The 19887-nt window shown below is 43.5% G+C and overlaps 2 protein-coding genes and 1 long non-coding RNA gene across 6 annotated transcripts in view; all 3 read right to left on the bottom strand.

Annotated features, from left to right (window-relative positions):
* Window positions 1–4218, bottom strand: part of LOC119383215 (tudor domain-containing protein 7B) — an 89141-nt gene extending 84923 nt beyond the window's left edge. For all 3 annotated transcript variants that reach the window (XM_049412450.1, XM_049412449.1, XM_049412448.1), the window contains exons 1-2: window positions 3930–4218; window positions 3227–3340 (exon numbers count right to left, since the gene is read on the bottom strand). In XM_049412450.1, the coding sequence (XP_049268407.1) occupies window positions 3227–3317 (91 nt within the window). In that variant the 5' untranslated portion in view covers window positions 3318–3340; window positions 3930–4218. The remainder of the gene's footprint in view (window positions 1–3226; window positions 3341–3929) is intronic.
* Window positions 1–4436, bottom strand: part of LOC125757169 (uncharacterized) — an 89359-nt gene extending 84923 nt beyond the window's left edge. Inside the window, exon 1 of the long non-coding RNA XR_007415094.1 lies at window positions 4294–4436. This is a non-coding gene — a long non-coding RNA (uncharacterized LOC125757169). The remainder of the gene's footprint in view (window positions 1–4293) is intronic.
* A 5683-nt stretch (window positions 4437–10119) lies between these two features.
* The window catches only part of LOC119383216 (uncharacterized), a 35934-nt gene continuing 26166 nt past the window's right edge, over window positions 10120–19887 (bottom strand). Inside the window, exons 10-11 of one of the 2 annotated variants that reach the window (XM_037651256.2) lie at window positions 16014–16109; window positions 10120–11830 (exon numbers count right to left, since the gene is read on the bottom strand). In XM_037651256.2, coding sequence (XP_037507184.1) covers window positions 11751–11830; window positions 16014–16109 — 176 coding nt within the window. In that variant the 3' untranslated portion in view covers window positions 10120–11750. The remainder of the gene's footprint in view (window positions 11831–16013; window positions 16110–19887) is intronic. The other variant, XM_037651257.2, reaches the window with a different exon arrangement.

Below are 19887 nucleotides of genomic sequence, written 5' to 3' on the forward strand. Positions count from 1 at the left end.
AGTTCATATGCAGTATCTTTCCTATTGTTATTAAAGCAAAAGCCTTATATGTCTCATGCAAATGTGACCTTGAGCAAAAAGTCTGAGTGTCATACAGAAAGTCATATGACCACCCACTTGCCTCGATCCACGAGGCGTGTGATCTGCATGTTCCCTTCGTTTTTGCAACATTCACTTGACTAAAACATTTAAAAAGTGGCGTTGGAGTGACATTAAGAACACATACAGATAGCCACACCTGATGGCTTTTGCCTTCAAATCACCTTATTTGAACGCATAAGGGACCCTGTGAGTTATTCATTTCTTTGTTGTGCCCAAATGGGCCTGTACGGCCCATATGGGCATTATTACAGGTATGGTCTAAACAGCAACAAATATATAAGAAGTATGAACGTTACAAGGCTAAGGAAAATGTTGAGAACATTCATGATACTTGCATCTGATCAAAACTGTTCTTAGAACTTAAGCAGCAAAAAATGCACACACCAGTGTGTCCTTACAACAACTTATTTTCTTACTTTATTTATCATTCCTGAGAGATAAGCAGCAAGGGCTACATGGTATGGGCCCATACAGCAGGAACTTAACAAATGCATCAATAAAAGCAAACTAAAATTTTAATCAAAGATTATTCTCTTTCATGATGAGTTTTGCAATCTAGTTAGCTCTTAATGTTAATTCAATTACACGCTATTAAGTTGCTTCCAGAGCGCAGCAGAACATGCACACACATACCTATGTACTCAACACTGACATCGTGAAAGTAAATACTCCCCACCCCTCTGACAATTAACTCTACACAACTGCTCATGTGAGAAAAATTTAGTCATGAACTCCTGTATGATGCATGTGTTGCCAATCACCAACTTGCCCAGCTTAAGGTTAGAGTTTAAGAATTTCGAGGTAAAGGGCCTTCACAGAATGCAAAAATTAATGTCCAAAGTGTCATGTTACCATCTTTAAACATGCACCAAAATATACACTCTTAAGAAAAAATACAGTATTTGGGGAGTAAGTTCAGCTCCTGTACAATAATTGTAATCTTGCTTGCTCGAGTTTCCTTTCTTGGAAGCTGTGCTCTCGCTGCTTTCCTGTAAAGAATTCTATGTGACGCTGACAGCGTGACATAGCATAGCATAGGGAAGTGCCTGTACCGCAGTGATAACGCAAAGAAAGCACACAAGGTGGATGAGAATTATAGCCTGCGTATCAGAAACACTCCACAAATACTCGATTCTCTCAGAGTGTAGGAACAACCCATTTTAGAATTTTGCAGCGCAACCAAGTTGCAATAATCCAGCCTATGTAAAAGTGATGAGTCAAACACAAGCATTTCATGCTCTAAGAGGGACCTCAAAACATATTTCAACATTACATTGCCTTACACGCTGTTGTTGTATGGCCAAATAGTAGGGGTGTGCGAATATCAAATTTTTCGAATACGAATCGAATACGAATATCCACCTTCGAATATCGAAGGAAAAATGCCTCCACAGTAACAATATTTTATTTGACATGTAGCTATTTGAAAAAAAAAAAAACATTAACAGCCTGAATGGCAACAAAACATACACTGCTATCTCCAGAACACAATGTCCAGGCTAGCACAATGCACATCACAACACAAGCAAATATCACGGCACAATGAAAGTAATGAATACATGTTATCATGAAGAAATATGAGTTGCTCCACATCATCAGGCAGCAGGCGCTCCCTTCCTAACAGAGACACCCCCCCCCCTGCCAGTGAAAAGGCACGCTCGCTTGAAACAGAAGTGGCTGGTATGGAGTTACATGGGGCAAAGCTTTGCCAGACTGGGGTATCTGAAGGTGCCTACAGTCCGCCACCAGTCATGTGGGTCACTGTCTTTCTTCAGAAGTGGTCCCGCATAGTGAACGAGTGGTAGTGCGGCACGTTACAGCCGCATAATATTGAAAATGTTCAGTTACATGATCGCCAACAGCGCTGCACGTCGGGGATGCACCAGCAATAAATCATACATATTGGGGCGCTCGTCGCAGACAGATATCGTGCCTCCGTGTACTTACGATGTGTAACGCTCCTCTCGGCAACGTTTTTAGCTATACGAACGCAGCATAAATGTGGGAGACGAGTTATTTTATGCATGATAATCGAATCGCATATTCGAATTTTTCGATTATTCGAAGTTATCGAATATTCGAAACTTTTCGAATACACGATTTTCGAATCGAATACGAATATTTTGAATGTAATATTCGACGAATATTCGAAACTTTCGAATATTCGCACACCCCTACCAAACAGCATTTAAATTCAGCGGAAAGTTTGGAGCCTCATCAATCAGATCACTCATCCTTCCCTGCAAGTCAACAAATATCATATCCCCCTTCACTTACTGCACAGTACGCCGCACAACAGCTCAAGGACTAGGTAAAGTGGATTACTAATGCAGTATCCGTTTATTAGTGCCGCTTTACAGTGGGCACAGCAGTGGAGCCCTCGAAACACGCAAGCAATAAGCAAAGTCGGCATAAACTTGTGCTGTGACACATGCTATGGACGTCGCAAACCAAAGAAAGCATGACCGTGCTTCCTCTGTGCCTAGCTCTTACCAGCAGAACTCTTTTAATGCAGAGAATATTACTCAGCGAAATAAACACTAACCGCTTCAACACAAACTGTATGCCACAGTGTAGGTTCCTGGCCATAGCAGTTCAAAATCAAGCAGTACATATAAGTGCAGTCAACTGGTGCAGTAGCAGTGATTGCTGTATGTGCGTAATGTTTTTCCTTCTGCACTTCATACTCTGCAAACGCACAAGCAACAAAGCAGTTCTTCCAGCACTGTTATCTATAGCTGTTCGCTATGCAACTGATAACCTATCTACGACAAGGGGCAAAAGCACATTCCTTGAAAATCAGCAAACATTTTCTTTTAAATCACAAATCAGCCTACGACAGAGATTTAAATTATTACAAAAAGCGCGGACGAACGGTTGAAGAACGCAGGACAAGCATTCACCCTGCGTTCTTGTTCGTTCGCGCTTTTCAAAACAAATGAGCGCTCGTCAACTCGCCCTGTTAACCATTTTAATTATAACTGAGGAAAGAGTACGGAGACGGGCCAGCTCCGTACGATGAGCTCGGTCCACTTCGAACTGTCACGCCGCAGGTGCATTTCGAGTTTCTGAACTTTGCACTTCTCAATAATAATAATAAAAAAAAAAACGTGCGTGTGCTTACTGTCAAGGTAGCGCAACAGTATGCCCGACTTCTCGCTAGTCAGGATGGAACGCAGTATCGTCCCGACGTCTTCCATTGATTCCGTCCCCATTTCGCTTAGGTCAATATATCAACCTGCCAAAAAGATGAGAAGCGTCAATTTGTGGGCAGAAACCACCACGCCAAACTCTCGAATGTACTAGGCGCGCGCGCAAATGCAACATCACATACGAGCTGTCAAATTTTCAACAGCTAACGTGCTCGGCAGCGGTAATTTCTGCTAGGCACACAGCCTTTTCCCTTATTACAGTTTTCCAGCAGAGTACCTGAAAAGGTGCTCGGCTGGAAATCCGAAAAGCGAAATTAAGAACGAACAGCAAACTCTGGCGAGACTTCGTCATCGCGTTCGAATACCCCCTCCCCTAAAAACACTACTGACCGCTGCAGCCAGTGCAACCTGCCGCCAAACTAGTTTATAAAGCTCGCAGGTGCTGAGCGGGGAACCTGAAAAGCAAATTCGCGCACAAATGGCACAAATGGAAAACTCTAGCGAGAACTTTTTAACTACACCTCGTTCATTCGCATCCTCCCTTGAAGTAGTCAATGGCCGCTTGAACGAACAAAAACTAGCCGGTCAAACAGTTCTACACATTCTACGCACGAAACTGGCCTTATATCGCGACACGCCGCAAAATTCCGGCGAAGCGACAATTTCAGAACATACCGTAAAGGTGATAAACGGCAGGAGAAAGGTAGACCCTCCAATGTTCGCGCGTTCTTTGGGGCAGCGGGCGTGAGAAAACGCTCGGAGAGAAAAAGAACGTTCTAAACGCAGCCGTCGTGTAAGAGCGCGCGCTCGCTTCGCCTGACCGATTACGTGTGCTAAAAATTAAGATGATGATTACGCTGCAGAAAGCGAGGGTGATTCCCACGTACTGCGATTACCGCAAAGTTCTACCAGTTCTACTGCTGCACGCGCCACAAAACGACAGCATTCGGACATTGGAGCGGCTGCAAACAGCTACTCTCGACCCATGCGCGCGCTCAGCACCTGAAAACGAAACCACCGACTCTCGGAGTACGTATACCCATAGAGTTTCCTAAAATGACCTAGAGGGAACTCTGGCGCTGCGATCGTTCAGCCACCATGGGAATCATGGGTAGTACACGGATTTGCCTAGTCTTCGTGCTTGTGGGCTTCGAACGCACTTGTGGCTTTGTTTATTGCTATGTTTTGGTTTTCTTTCGGATAAAAGAATGGATCGTTGTGAACTTCCTGACCAGATTTGAATCGGTGAGCCTAAAGAAGTTAAAGTGGTGAAGTGAAACTGCTGATTTTTGCTGAACTTCGTTTTGCGACAAAGCGGATGCAGGCGACGCGGAGCCAAACGGAGCCGAAAGAACGAAGTTTAGACAAATCCGTGTACTACCCATGATATGGTGTACTAGAATGGGGTAGTGTGCCGTCTGGCGCCGGAAACGTGGCTCTTTTTGCGATGACAGCCTGCGGTGCCAGGGCACACCGTACTACTGTGTCGCCACCTGACGCCGCTCCCTGAAGTAATTTATGGTAAGTTGATATACAAAGCCTCCGAGATCGGTAGTTGTAGTTGCCGCGCTGGTCGTGCTTGTACGTGGGAAACTTGCTGATTGTTCCCTTCTGTTTCTCATGACATGTTAGCGAATTTTTTCGTGCGCATGGCAGACTCAGTGTTTGAGGAAGCCTGATGCATTCAAGCTTTTGAAGACCGATTGGAATTATGGACTTATTCAAATAGGATAAATCCAACACCCCGAATACACCGCGGTGCATTTAGCTGCATTCTTGCGTTTTGGAGCCCCTTTGATGAGTAAAATCTCTAAAGAAATGAAGCAGCATTCGTCATTGAGCGTTGTATTTTTTCTGTCGAAAACCTTGCGACTGCTCTTCTGGCTGATGCAGGTAACGGGTGGTCATGCAACTCACCTGATACTGCTAATGTTAGCCTTCCGGACCTCCTCGTGTGTTTCGACGCGTAACTTCAAATTAGTGTGATAGCTAGACAGGCGTATATATGCATGGAATGAACAGCGATGCGCTTTTTTATGCCGTTTGCAATCCAAAGAGTAAGCATGCAGACGATCCGGGACGCTGCTCAGCGATAGGAATTGGGCAAGCTCAGACGACCCATAAACATCTTTAGTTATTGTACTAATGCTACCAAATGTGTTTAGTACCTAAATCTTGCAAATATATTTAGTTTCAATCTTGTGACGTGACCATTTGACTCAAGAACGGCAGAAATTTTCGCAATTCCAATTTAAATTTCGCGCGCTGGGCACACCGTTCGATCGTGGCGCCCTGCTGGTGGCGTCATCGCAAAAGCGACCACCGTTCACCCATTGGTTTGCTGCGAAGACGGCACACTACCCCATTCTAGTACACCATACCCATGATTCCCATGCTGGCTGAAGCGCGATGCATTGCAGCTCCCATAGACACTAGCGCCAGAGTTCCCTCTAGTAAGTATTGTAGGAAACTCTATGCGATACCGACTCGGCGTCTGATCTTTTTCGCGTCGTTTATTGGAAACTTAAAAGATGACCGATACAAAATTAGGGCGCGAAAAATTATCCTGTGTGTCCCTCTTGTTTCTCACATGGAAATTATCATTGCCTTTCGGTATTGATGTTAAAAAGACGGAGCGTGCAAACACGGACACGAGTATTTGGGGAGTATTTCTGCTACACAACAATAAACGTCATATTCCTCGTGTTATCACCAGTGGTTATCACCGCGGTCCAGGCACTTGCCGGTCGCGAACGGCGCGCGCGGTATCAGTGTGACATAGCATTTTTTTTTCTTGATATGAAAGTGATGAGAGCCGGGTTTTCAAGGAAACGCGAGCATGCCAGATGACGATTATTGTTGTGTAGCAGAAATACTCCAGGCCAAATACTCGCTTTTTTCATTGAGTGAGATACTACTAAAGGTTTGGTATTTTGCCAGCTGACAAGAGCAGCGGCCGGAATTCACCGCTGCCAATCCGTTCTCATATTGGTTGGATATTCACTACCGATGCGACGGGAGAGCTAAGCGACATCTAACTATTTAGGCAGAATCTTATGATACATATCATTTTGTTTAGCTGCTGTTGTGCGCAGCTGAACGTGGTCTACGACATTCAGCCAGCAAACTTTCGAGAACTACCCCGCTGTTCTTTCGTTATCCTGTACAAGAGCTACGCGAGAGAATCGATCCCGGCGGCGGGAAGGGAGCACGGCAGCAAATGATCTCATTTCTTGCCACCGCGCGGTGTTTTCCAGTGCGCCTGCTGCGCCAAAACGCACAGCCTAGCGGAAAGGAGCAAAATGGGGCCGTGGCCGGACAACATGCGAACTCGACGCGCGCGCCTCTCGCATTCTACGCGCCCCCAAGCGGCCAATGTCAGCAACATTGGGTCGTCCAATGAGAGCAAAGTAGCGCCCTCTGGTAAAGGGACGGTGTCGCGGGTGTATGTTTGGGCACAAGCCAACATGAGGCTTTGGGTTTTAGGGACAGTACTGAATGGTAAACATCACAATATAAATAAGTAAAAGATAGTTGAAGGATTGTTGGCAGAAAGGTATGAAGGAAGGACAAAAATAGCATGAAAAACCAAGGTTGCTCTACCATAAAAAGCATAAAGTTGTGAATTTATAATTCTTTTTTCAAAGGGAAGAAAATTTAAGCTTAGGTGGACAACGCACTGGGCCGAAATAAGAGTTGTTGAGCTTGGTGGCACTCAAGTCACCCCTCTGTCATAAGGGGACACTCATAACATCCATCCATCCATGTCACAGCAGAAATTCAAGAGCTACGCTCACTGAACAGCATCCACATACAATTGATATACATTACCATTCATCTGCAACTACGTTGGTCACTGAATGTGTTTTCTGCACTACATATTAAAACGAATGGTACTGAATAATTGAGTGCAGTAAATATACGTCAACAAGGGCAGAATTCCCTTAATAAAGCAAACTTCTCTATGCCTCTGCTAGCAGGATTTCTGGTTTGGTGTACTTCGTAATTTTCACCTGTAAGGTGCTAGTTCACTGTTGCGTTAACTCCAGACACTGCAAGATCGGTGCACTGACTGTGGTGCCCACCACAGTCAGTGCACCGATCTTGCAGTCGCTGTGACACAAAAGCAACTCGTATACAGACACAGTGCGACATATTTATTCATTCGGTTGTTGCACAAGCTGATGCATACTTTGGGACATATTCATTGAAAAATGCGAACTGTTACAGCTGTACGAGATGCAAATGCTGTCATCCTATGCTACTGCTGTAGATGTATAAGCTAGTGGCTCTATTCTCTGCAAAATTACTCAATAAAACAACAAATTCTGGCAATGTGCACTCACACTGCGACAAATGTACACCACCATATGCAACTTCACATTGAGTTAGCTTGTGAAGGCTGACTGCCTGATGCCCATGCATGCGTCTGCACTTAGGCCTTCACGGTTTCCATTGCCTACTCTCAAACATATGAAAGGTGCTTGCATTAGACAAACAAAAAAATCACATAAAACAGCATGCTCCTGCATTGTAATCTGCCCTGCACTTACAGAAAAGATGTAGCTGCCTTTGTGAGGTTCACACTCTTGAGATAAGACTTGAGTATTTGGTACGCAACATTGTGCTTGAATTTTGACTCTCCCAGAGCACCTATAACATTAAACATTGGAACCTTTATTCACAGAAAATGAAAAACCAGTTTATTCCTGCACACACTGACATACATTTGCCGCAATGCGAAATAAAACCTTCAAGACACTCAAACATTTTTTTGTACGGCACAGGATTCGTGCACAATAAAATGTGTTATGGCTTGGACACCCAACACGGGCAGCTTTCTGGTGACACAGGCATTTTGACTCATCGAAATTCCGGAACGCTCGCTGGCCCTGCAAAGCCTTGCACATCGGAGTGCACAGAACATTCTTGACAGCATATAAAAAAGGGGAGTTAACTTCACAGTTTTGTGCACATACCCATAAAGTGCACATTTGTGCAACTATACACGACTGTGACAGCAGCATATATCCCACCGATGCACCATAATTGTGCTCCTTGTGGGAAAATGTACACCTCTACTACATTTCCTGCCAGCTCGCGTACATTAAATTAAAACTGCACCATGAAAGTAGTTTAACATGTATTAAAATGAAATCGATTACTGTTGAAGTTACTTTCTGGAGAAAGCAGCGTGGGACACTAGGGGCCTGGGCACTTCACAAATTAACATTGAACGATTTATCAATATCTACATCAGGCTTCCTTTGTTTTCTAGCTGAAACAGCAGTAGCAACACTGAGACTATGTACATGCTGGAGGGGAAAGGTAACGTTATGATGTAGAAACACCTTGCATGCTAAATTCCAGCTATTCAATGCTGTTATACTCATGACAGAATCCACAATGAAGTACAGTGCCACATTTTTACACATTTCGGCTAAAAAAAAAAAAAGGAAAACTCCCACAGTAGGCTCAAGGAAAATCTGAAAAATATTGTTAGCAGGTGTCCTATGAAAGTTGATCCCTAATTTTATATGCGCAAAGTTGCATTGCTCCTCACAGCTTCTCTCAACAAAATAAAAGGTTGCATGCGATAGGGTGCTGAACAGAGTAATATAATTAGTGCAAACATTGTCACATACAGCAAGCAACCAAGCAATTACAAATACATAAAATTGATTACACTCAATTACAAGTAAAGTCTGCACACAAGTCTGGTTCCCAGTGTGCAATTGTACATTGCCCCGTTTCTGAAATCAGCCATTACCACCAGTCAATGGAAGACAGCTCTTCACTCATGGTAAGAACGGAAGGGAAGCAATGAGAGACAATAAGCGAGAGAACAGCACGAAAGTTTACAGTGATGGATGATTATGAAGCACAACATAGTGGCAGCGCTTGATTGGTTTTGATCACTTGGGGCTCTTTCATGTCCGCCCAAAATATGGCACACGAGCATTTTTGCATTTTGCCAGTACTGAAATGTGGCGGCCGTGGTCAAAACAGAATCTGCCTCAGCATTCAGAGTAAACGTTGAAATATGCAGCCAGAACATTATTGGAAGAATGAAATGTGCAGGATACTGCAGACATGCAAACATACAGTTTTTTTTTTAGATTTAAGAAGGGCAACAATTTCGCGTACTATCAATTGGCGTCATGCTTGCTAGCCACCGATTTCATCAAGAGATCGACAAAATAGGGTTGCACTTTACCGTACTATCAAATTTGCTATTACACGTGGTCAGACCTCTGCAACTGGCAACATAAAAGCAATAAAAATATTTACACAATAAACAAAACTTCCAGGCAAATGAAATTATTTGGTGACTAGTGCCACAACAATTAAAATCGGAAGTTACCACAGTGCACACAAATCGTAATTTAGTTTAGCCACATACATACGTAACATGACAATACTGCCCAGAAAAAGCATCAGTTGCTCAGATCTATATCATGTCACAGGGTCCTGGTAATTTTTTACTAGAGTGACATTAAAGGGGTCATGAACCACTTTTCCGAGTAATGATCTAATGACCTCAGTATCGAAGTGTACTGCCTCCCGAATCGATTGCCGCAAAAATTTCTCGAATCCGTCAAGAATCAGCGGAGTTACGGGGATTTGGCGCACTGCTCCCAGCGCTTTCTCTCTTTTCTCGTGCCGACGAGCGCACTGGAACCTAGACAGGGAGGGATGGCATGGGGGAAAGAAGTTACGTCAGCGTGCGTCATGAAACGCGATCGCTCTCCCGCTGTGATTCGCTTGCGCGAGTGCGGCTACCGTGTACTGAGGAGTGCGGCGCCGGCAAGCGCTTCTTGCCGCTGGCGGCACCCAGCGGCAAGAAGCGCATCTGATCCGAACGCCGCTCTCGATTTACGTCGGCTATCGGCCAATAAGCATGCTATGTCTCTTGCGACGTAAACTGACAGATCCGCGACGTAAACGGACAGAGGCCCCGCCCACCGACGAGAGTGAGAACCGGCCTCTGTTTGAAAAGAGGGTGCCTGGGGAAACGGCAACTTCGCGCTCCGCTTGTGGCCATTACGCGGCGCGCACAACTGTAATATTTGGCAGAGCAGTTCATAGCCGTGTCAGCTTTCCGCAGGATGTGTTTCTTCAACCAGCCCAAGGGGTGTTTCATGACCCCTTTAACACAGTACTGACACAAAAATTTTACTAACACGTTGAAACATTACTACAACGTTGAGGTCAGTGACACAAGGTGCTCCATTTTGTGCTCAGCTGCCTGGTACACACCTTATGATTGACATTCAAGGGGCCCTGCAACACTTTTCAAAGTAACCATCGAATGGCTGCATTAAAGAAGTTTACTGCCTCACGAATCGACCATCGTAAAAATTTTTAGAGTCCGTCAAGTATGAGTGGAGTGACAGAGATCTGTTGCACACTGCAATTGCTTTCTCTCTTCTTTCGTCCCAATGAGTGTACTGGAAGCTAAGCAGGGAGGGATGGCACGGGGAAAAGAAGTTACATCATGCGCGTATCATGACCTTGAGCAATTTTTTTTCTTCGAATGTGCGGCTTACTTTCAGTGTGATCGCGAGCATGTGCGTGGGCACGTGGCGGCCGCGGTAACTATCCAGCTCACGATACTTAAATCAGCCAATGGCCGTGAAATTTGGGTATATGGCGCGGTCCTTTGGGCATATGGCATCATTTGTAGAAAGAAAAGGAAACAATTTCTAGCTAACTTTGAGAATTAATTGTAAATTCCAGGCTGTGTGCTGCGCTATAACGTTTGACTCACGTGTCCTCAGAAGCCTCGACTTCCGATCGGCAGCGTTTTCTGACCATACTGAAGTGAAGTGTTGCAGAGCCCCTTTAAATACATTTAGGCTATATTTGTTGTTGATATTTTGAAGACGACGTGTGTGTCCACATACTAAATCTATCTCACAGGTTATAACCTGCATTTAAAATTTTGTGTCGGTACTTTACAGAAGCAGCTCCCAGCAAAGGTAGTCTCCAAATTATTCTAAAACAATCCTTCCTGGGCTTGAAAAAAGGAAAGAAAGGGAGAACAAGAACATAAAACCAGACATTTGAGCCTTGCCAGATTATTGTAGTTTGCAATGATTTTGGACACTGTACAAGTAGTTTCTTCACAGTTTCACATATCTTCACTCTACTGGCACTTTGGCGATTGTACTTTGGTCAGTGATAAAGTTGATCACGCATTAATACTAGTAGTGAAAACACTGCAACATTCAATGAAAAATCAAAGAAATATTAAAGACACAGAAACCACACATAGCATCTGATATGCACCCAAGATGCCATGCCGTTGGCATCGTTTCATCTTTGCAGAGATGCAAGCAACTGCCAAAGATAAAATACGAGCACAAGCTACAATCGTCCAACTTTAATTGGAAACAGGGCATCACAGTTCAAGCCCCACACCTTCCAAGCAAGAGCATGCGGCAGCTTTTGACGCACGACAAGGAGCATCGCTACCGCACCAGTGTCGCATCTTCAATAATGCCACCCAAGCCTCTGTTTGATGGAAGACACCCCGGTGACAGGTCTCAAGTTCAGTGGAGCCGGAATGAAGCCTGCGCAGAAAAGAAAGGAAGAACTAAACGTTAGCCAGCATAGAGGGGTCACGAACAATGCTGTCAAACCTACAAATACCTATGTGTGAATAACTCCAGATTTCTTTTATGTGGCCACGAACTGATTGAATGATTTATGCGGTTTCACGCATCAAGACATTACTGGGACTACAACAGGTGCCATGATGGAGTCCTTTGGATAAATTATAACCACATTTTTCTTTAACTTGCAACTACATGAGCATTTCTGCACTCTGCCCCCATAGAGATGTGCCCACTGTGATACGGAATCGAAACCGTAATGTTACTCTCAGCAGTACGACAACCTAGCCAACAAACCACTGCAATGGGTACATGTGTATCTGTACATATGTAAGCTACACAAAATACTATTTCTTAGTAGTCATAAGTAGAGCTGTGCGAATAGCAAAATTTTGGGTGCGAAGCGAATTCGAATAATAAAGATTGAGTGCGAATCGAATCGAATAATTTCGAATAATTTTCGAATATTTCTCAAACATTTTTCGAATAATTCGAAGTGAAATTACAGAAAAAGTTGCAGAGAATCCCTAAGTATGTTCTTGTGAGATAGCAACATGAAAGTGTTTCTTTTCGCTAGGTTGATGAAGCGCTGGTGGGGTCATATTTCATAGTTGTCTTTCTTATCAAGAATGAGGCAATGTAGAGGCCGAATTGTATTTATGTACATGATTTGGTGCAACCAAAGTGTTGCCGACAACACTTTACACGTGATAGGCAGAGATGCCATTTCCTCAGCCTCTCCTCCTCCTTCAACTTCTGTGGAAGGCCAACTGATGTGGCAGACAAGGGTGCGCTCCCTTCAAGTCCGAGTTCCAAATCTGCCTCGTAGACGTCAATATATAAGAACATCTGAAATTTCGGATGCTAAAAAGCTTCGGCGTCCGATTTTTCGGACTTCCTGCCCAAATTTCAGGTCCAAAACAGCATTAATTGAGCCCCCAACTCTGCCACATCTTTCATCTCCATATTGGAACCAGCGTTTTCTTGAGTTAATACATTTGCGACCGTAGCGGAGCTTGAAAGGCAGCTTTGCCGCAATACGGGGGTGTGATGAGGTGAAGCATATTGAAAATCTAGGGACCACTTCCAAACGGACGTTTGACTGTCTTTTGCCTAAGTTCGACCGTAACGGAGCTTGAAAGGCACCTTTGCCGCAATACGGGGGCGCAATGAGGAGAAGCATATTGAAAATCTAGGGACCACTTCCAACCGGACTGTCTCTTGGCTAAGTTCGACCGTAACGGAGCTTGAAAGGCAGCTTTGCCGCTATACGAGAGTGTAATGAGGTGAAGCATATTGAAAATCTGAAGGGGTCACTTTCAATCAGACGTTGACTGCATTTGTCTTTGGCAAGTTCGAATAGTTCGAACAGTAAAATTTCAGTGCGAATCGAATCGAATAGCAAACACTATTCGAAAAATATTCGAAATTTCGAATATTCGCACACCCCTAGTCATAAGACATCGTGCCAATACTCTGTTATTAAATATCTGCCAGGCCCTGTTGAGATGTGTTCTTTTCAACAAATTTTCCTATTAGTATTGTTACTAAACTGAAGGGCTTGACATCCCCAAACTGCACAATGGGTGATAAGGGCCTCAGCAGTCAATTTAGACCACATAGGGCTCCTTTAATACCCATCCAATGAATGATATACATGATACAGGAAATACACGACTGAAATATCATGATTCCCCTTGTGACCTACAGCATTGAGAAGCATGGCTGAAGAATATTTTTCACCAAGGGATGTCGGGAAGGGAAGCAAGCGGTAGTCAAGCATCAGGTCTATGGTAAGTAGGTTGCTGTGTAAGCCTCTCTCAGGAAGTTTCTCCATTTATAAAGAAATCCTTCATCGAAACTGCAAGAAATGTGTTAAGCTGCCGGACTAATCATTTCACACTTCTGTCCCCGACACGTTTATTTATAAAGTTTCAACAATCTCATGTATAATGACATCTTGTTTCCAATTCATGAGTAAAGAATGTACATCCAGGCATGTAGCCAAACTTTTTCTAATGGGAGGGAGGAGAGTAGCAAGGTGATTTTCATGCCAAGCACGAGGCTGAGGGGAACTGTTGGGAGAAACATGCCCATCAGAAACACCCACAGGAGGGTGGAGAGATAGAGGAAAAGGTGCCCTCCTGAGATGCGTGATTGTGTCGCTCCCTGCTTTGTCTAGAAGAGAAGTGTAAATCTACCAACGATGATTCATAATAATCAGGAGTTCTCTTCATTTCAAATGAGTTGTAGCATTACTTCGGAAAGTGCACTTAAGTCATCTTTCCTGTGCTTTTTCATTAGGGGACACATATGCTTCCATGAAGTAAGTAAGCATACCGATAGAATGTTTGATGCAGAACCTCTTGACAGAAGTGCGTTACCTGCTCACTTATCCTGTGATAGAGTCACACGGGCAACGTCCACGGAAAGTACTGACGCCCACTTTACAAAAGGTTTCCACACCTTTGGCAACCTGCTCACGTATGTGCCGTAATCAGCACTCCTAATGACGACTTTAGCATTCAAGCTGTAATGTGCAACTAGAAAATTCATTATTTGCGGCCTGATTAGAGTTAGTGTCGCGTGCACCATTGCAACTGCGGAAGCACTTCTGCGGCACCAGCTGTCCCGGCACAGTGGCGCCACAGCGAATGCACGGAGAACTAGGCCCAAGACGGTGTTCCAATGCGATGCAGTAGGCCGCACCTTTTTTCTATGTAGTGAAAATGGCACCACCATCAGAATATGGCAACTTATGCCACAACCAAAAAATCACTCTTATGGTGCAATAGCTGCGAAGCCACTGCAGCGGCTGGAGCAAGGACCCATGACATGCAGCAAGAAAGTGATTCCAGTATGCCTTACCTAACCAGTTCTGCAGAAGCCTGCCATGCAAACCACCCAGGACATACTTTGATTATTTTTTTTAGTTACACACATAGGTATTTGCTATAGAAGACTAACATGAAGTGCAAATACTTGTGAGGCTTCTCAGGCAGCACTTGGTGCACCGCTGTGAAGCCATACCTGAAAGCGAATCTTGCGTATGTTCACAATTTGAAATAACTGCAGAGTTTTCCTCTGCAAACACAGTACACACAGGTGCTTTACATCTTCGCAAGTACACTAATAGTACCACATAATTCATAGCCACATGTGTTGGTTGCTGTACTGCACTTGCATCTAGCTTATCCGGAGTAAAAATGCACTACTATAAATGCGTTAATGCAATAAGGTGCACTCAACTGAGCATTCCAGTCATCGACAGTTCATTCGCAATTATCGAAATACAGTTTGCGAAATTATCAAAATACAGACCTCTTTCAGGCGTGCTATGCCACGTGTTACAGCTGCAGAGCCTGCGCAGTCATTTGGATGTGTTGTGCTAGTACATGTGCACACAAGATAGAAATAATAAAATGTAATCCCGTGCACTTAATTATTAGCATGAACCCTTTAGTACAGCCCAACGCTCTACGACCAAGCAACAAATACACAACACAACGCATACTGGAAGCAACGTGCTCCGATCACTGTAACAAACACTGCTTTGGTCAATCTTGTTCAGCTGATGTGGCTAAAAAGATTGAGTGTCAACATTTTATTTGTGTAACCAACCGCAAAACTTACTACAAAACTTTACAAACTTAATAAAAAGTCATTTGAAGTGACACTTTTCCTACATCAAAAGTTTGATTAAAGTGAAAGCCACAAAATCAGGCACAGCCCTAGTTTCCAGACATTCAATCTTGAACAAGGGATCCCTACAGTCATTTGGTTTTGACTTTGGTCGGTGGCCTGCTTCATTTTTAAGTTTCTAGAGGACAGAAAGTTTGAGGACCTTTGCATCAGACAATGATTTTTATAGCTCTAACCTTCTCACAACTGATGAGTTAGGCACATCTTAGTCGAAGAGAGCTGAAAATTTATTTCCACGCAAAGGCACATACAAAAAATTAGTGATAAACAGATACCATATATGAAATGAGTACCAGCAGGCCCGAAGGTCTACAACAAGTGACTGCAGAATTTGACAAGTGAACAAACAAGCATAAGGCTTAAATAACTCAAAATAAATGCTCACCCTGGCACAAGGCACAAGCTCAAAAGGTAAAAAACACGACAAATGGTGATGTACCTGAACGATCATGGTGGCCTTTGGCACGAACCCATCTTTTGTTGCGGCGCATCGGGCCGTGCGCCAATCCACGAGAGCCATCTTCTTGTGCGGAGACTGCACAACAGAGGGAATGTAACTTTCTAAATTAACTACTGATCACACTTGGTGCTGTGGGACAGCGGCCAATGTATTACTAGTACTACATTGAAAGTGACCAATCTGGGCAATGTGTGCATTAAAGCGGTAGTGATACACAAACGCAGGGCACTAAAATGCTCTCTAGCTTTTTAGGCAGTGCTGCCGCGAACATTAAATACAAGTATTGTTTCTACTGCCCGCAGCGAGTAATGTACAACCTTGTACAATCATGTGTCTTGTTATGGCCGTCAACAGTCTCAATCATAGCTATGAAGTACCCACATCTATTGGTAGAACAGTAGCTGCTAGTAGAATGGACAATCTAGGAAAAAAAAAATAATAAACTGAACGATTTCTACTAGCGACGGGTTATCTGTTCTACCATCACTGTGTTCTATAAAAAAGAAATTCTGGGATATGTACCGGTCCAAACAGCAATATGATTATGAGGCATGCCATAGTGGGGGCTCCAGATTAATTATGACCACCTGGGGCTTTTTAATGTGCACCTACCGTATTTACTCGAATCTAACGCGCACCTTTTTTCCGGTAAAACAAGTCCAAAAATCGCATGCGCGCCGCGGATGCCTGCGCAGGGGGCGCTGCTATCCATCGGAGCGCCTGCACGGTGCATGTCGCGCAGGAGGAATCGGTGGAGTATCGCGCCTTGCCTTTTATTTAGCGCTCCCGCATGGACTACACGTTTTCGCTCTGTTCGTCTGGGCAGAGAATGGAACGTCTTGAACCGACCAAACATTGCATTCAACGTTGTCTCTTGTCTGGACACTGCCGTGATCACACTAAGATCAGTGGTGGATCCAGACACTCATTTAAGAGCGCGCGGTTGCTCGAAGCAAAACCAAAAGGCCAAAAATTCACCTTTTTTGTGTGTTAAGGAGTTACTGTTATCACAAGACTGCCATCATAATATATATACTGTTAAACTTCCTTACGAAGTTACCAAACATTTCTAAGATCAGTTTTTAATAAGCAAACAATTCTGAGAGTAAAAACATTACTTCAGATATTATTTAGTGTGCTAAGTCTCGTAATCATAAAGGTTGGTTCTTGATGTGTTACGGAGACAATAAACGCAATGCAGTTCTCAGAATGGGTGAGTATATTAATTACAGACATTGTAATATTGGAGAAGATTTTTTTTCAACAATAGGCGAAGTTCATACAATCTCGCTCAAATTATTATTAGATCTATTTACTGTCCAACAATATATATATATATATATATATATATATATATATATATATATATATATATATATATATATATATATATATATATATTATTAATGAGAACTAACAGACAATAACGCCAAGGAAAGTATAGGGGGTGTTATCTGTAGTATTTAGAATATAAATGTGAAGAAAGTAAAGTGGACGACAAGATAACTTGCCACCGGCAGGGACCGGCGACAAGGGGTGTTGGCAGGGACCGACGGCCTGCGGCAAGTTATCTTTTCGTCCACTTTACTTTCTTCACATTTATATTCTAAATACTACAGATAACACCCTATACTTCTTGGCCTTACTTTCCTTGGCGTTATTGTCTGTTAGTTCTCATTAATATTGTGTCTAACAAAGAAAACGAGCCCCTAAGAGTCATCTTCTTTCCTTTATATATATATATATATATGTGTATGTGTGTGTGTGTGTGTGTGTATATATATAGACAAAACATTATTTTTGTCCTTGCTGGGGTCCAGGGAGGCGGCAGTCGGAAGAATATATAGCCCTACAATGACGCCACAAATAAGTGGCGCCTCCCAGGGGCTCAGACATTTACAGCAGAAGCTTGGCACATCAGAACCATGTGTATCAGCCGAAGAACAGACATATGGGATCTTTTCCACGAGTATTTTGCCACAAGGTTCGAAATTATAAAATGAAAGGGGTGTTGGCTTTCATAATGTGCATTGTATTTGGTTTTTGGCTCCTCCATTGAAACTATAGATTCGTTCTTTATTGGCACTGTGGCATGCCGGAATGAGCGGGAAATAGGCGCAAAGTGCGGCACAAGAACACATGTATTCGCGGCACAAGAAATACTCAACCAGATTTGTCGTTCAATGTCAATTCGTCGACTGCTCGCCCACCGCACGTGTTTCGCGCTGCTTATTTCTATCGTTTGCTTTTTTTTTAGGTATAGGGATAGCTGACCGTTCTCTCACATCGTGGTACAAGGTATTCAAAATCGGTTACATTTCCAAAACGGAGAACACACATGACAGACTCGCGCTGCTTCTCACCTTTCGGCTTTTCACGTTTAGGTTGTTCTTCGGTATAGGTCTCCCGTTCGTAAGCGGGTAACGAGCACACATGTCCTCATTAGAGTATAAAAAATAGAAATACTATTTTTTTTATACGCTTTAGACCACCTAAAAAAAGCCTAAAGCATCCCTCCAACAAGCGACGAAGATTGGTCACTGTACAATAGCTAGAAAGCAGAAACAGATGGTTTCGTTTTTTCCAGGCTGTAAGCTGACGAGGAAGGTCGAGAAAGCTTGCAGCCCCGTGGAGCCAACTCAAAGCTTTATTAAAAATATGAACAGGTTAATTAGAATAACGACCTCCCGAACGCCAAGAACAAAAGCCCTCTACCCAAATTCGCCTAAGTGTGCGTTTCTGAAAGAATTTCTGGGTTATTTAAAAGAATGGGAGACACATGCCACGAACACAATTGGCGGTTTTCTTTCATCGAGAAGAGCGGAAAGGCTCCGTGTCACAATTGAGAGCACAGTGACTGCTTTAATTCCTCAGGTCTGCTGGTTTTATATATTTGATGACCTCAAGTCAAGCCAGGACAAGCTGGAAAATATATTTGGAATTGTTCGGCAGTCCTCTGGCACAAATGATCATCCCACTGCTGCTCAATTTTTGCTTACTATAAATGCCCTTGCATTTTACAACTTCGCAAGACCACCAAAGTCGGGGAACTGTTCGCCACAAGTAATCAGCTCTCTTTATTATCTGGGAATGGCAATCGCACACGCCTGCCACAACTGACGTCGTTCACAGCCTCACTGATGGTGGAGATTTCAGTGGCGCGGAGACTGCACTAGCGTCAGGCACGGACCACAGTGCGTATGTGGAAAAAAAGAAGCCACGATATGCTGACTTACTATATTGCTGGTTATGTGGTGCGTAAGACGCTAAAGAAGACGCAGTGCGAAACTTGCGCAAAATGTCTCACATCAGACAGAAACACAGCAATGGGGAGTGATCAGGCCTCCCTATTCACAGCGCACTTTGATAACGGAGGCCTGATATACCCCTCCGGAACTCTCAAAGCGGCTATTGCAAAACTTGGAAATAGTTTCACCACTTATTATTTCAGCGTGAGTAAGCTGCATGAAAAGAGCATTGTGGATTTCAGCGCTTTCTTGAAAAAAAAAAAACAACAACATTTGCCTACTCTGGGATGTAAAGAACATTAAAATTTAATCACAAAAAGCCTCATGAAGTTCTACATTTTACTTAGATTCCGCTTCTTCACAAAATCACTGAACAGTGAAAGAGAAGTAAAGCGGCAAAGAATTCAGCTGCTAAAGATGAGAAGATGCATTTAAATGACTCTTACAAAACCCATGTCAAGGAACCAATAAAGATTAAAAATTCTGATGCTCTCAATTCTGTCTCGTGAAGTGATAAACAGGGCGGATGCACTGAGGGATGATTGTCATCACTGGGAAACTTGTGTGACGCCAGACTTCGTGCTCTTCTGCAACTTTAACAGGTG

This window comes from Rhipicephalus sanguineus, chromosome 2, assembly GCF_013339695.2.
Source record: "Rhipicephalus sanguineus isolate Rsan-2018 chromosome 2, BIME_Rsan_1.4, whole genome shotgun sequence".
Taxonomy (NCBI): Eukaryota; Metazoa; Arthropoda; class Arachnida; order Ixodida; family Ixodidae; genus Rhipicephalus; species Rhipicephalus sanguineus.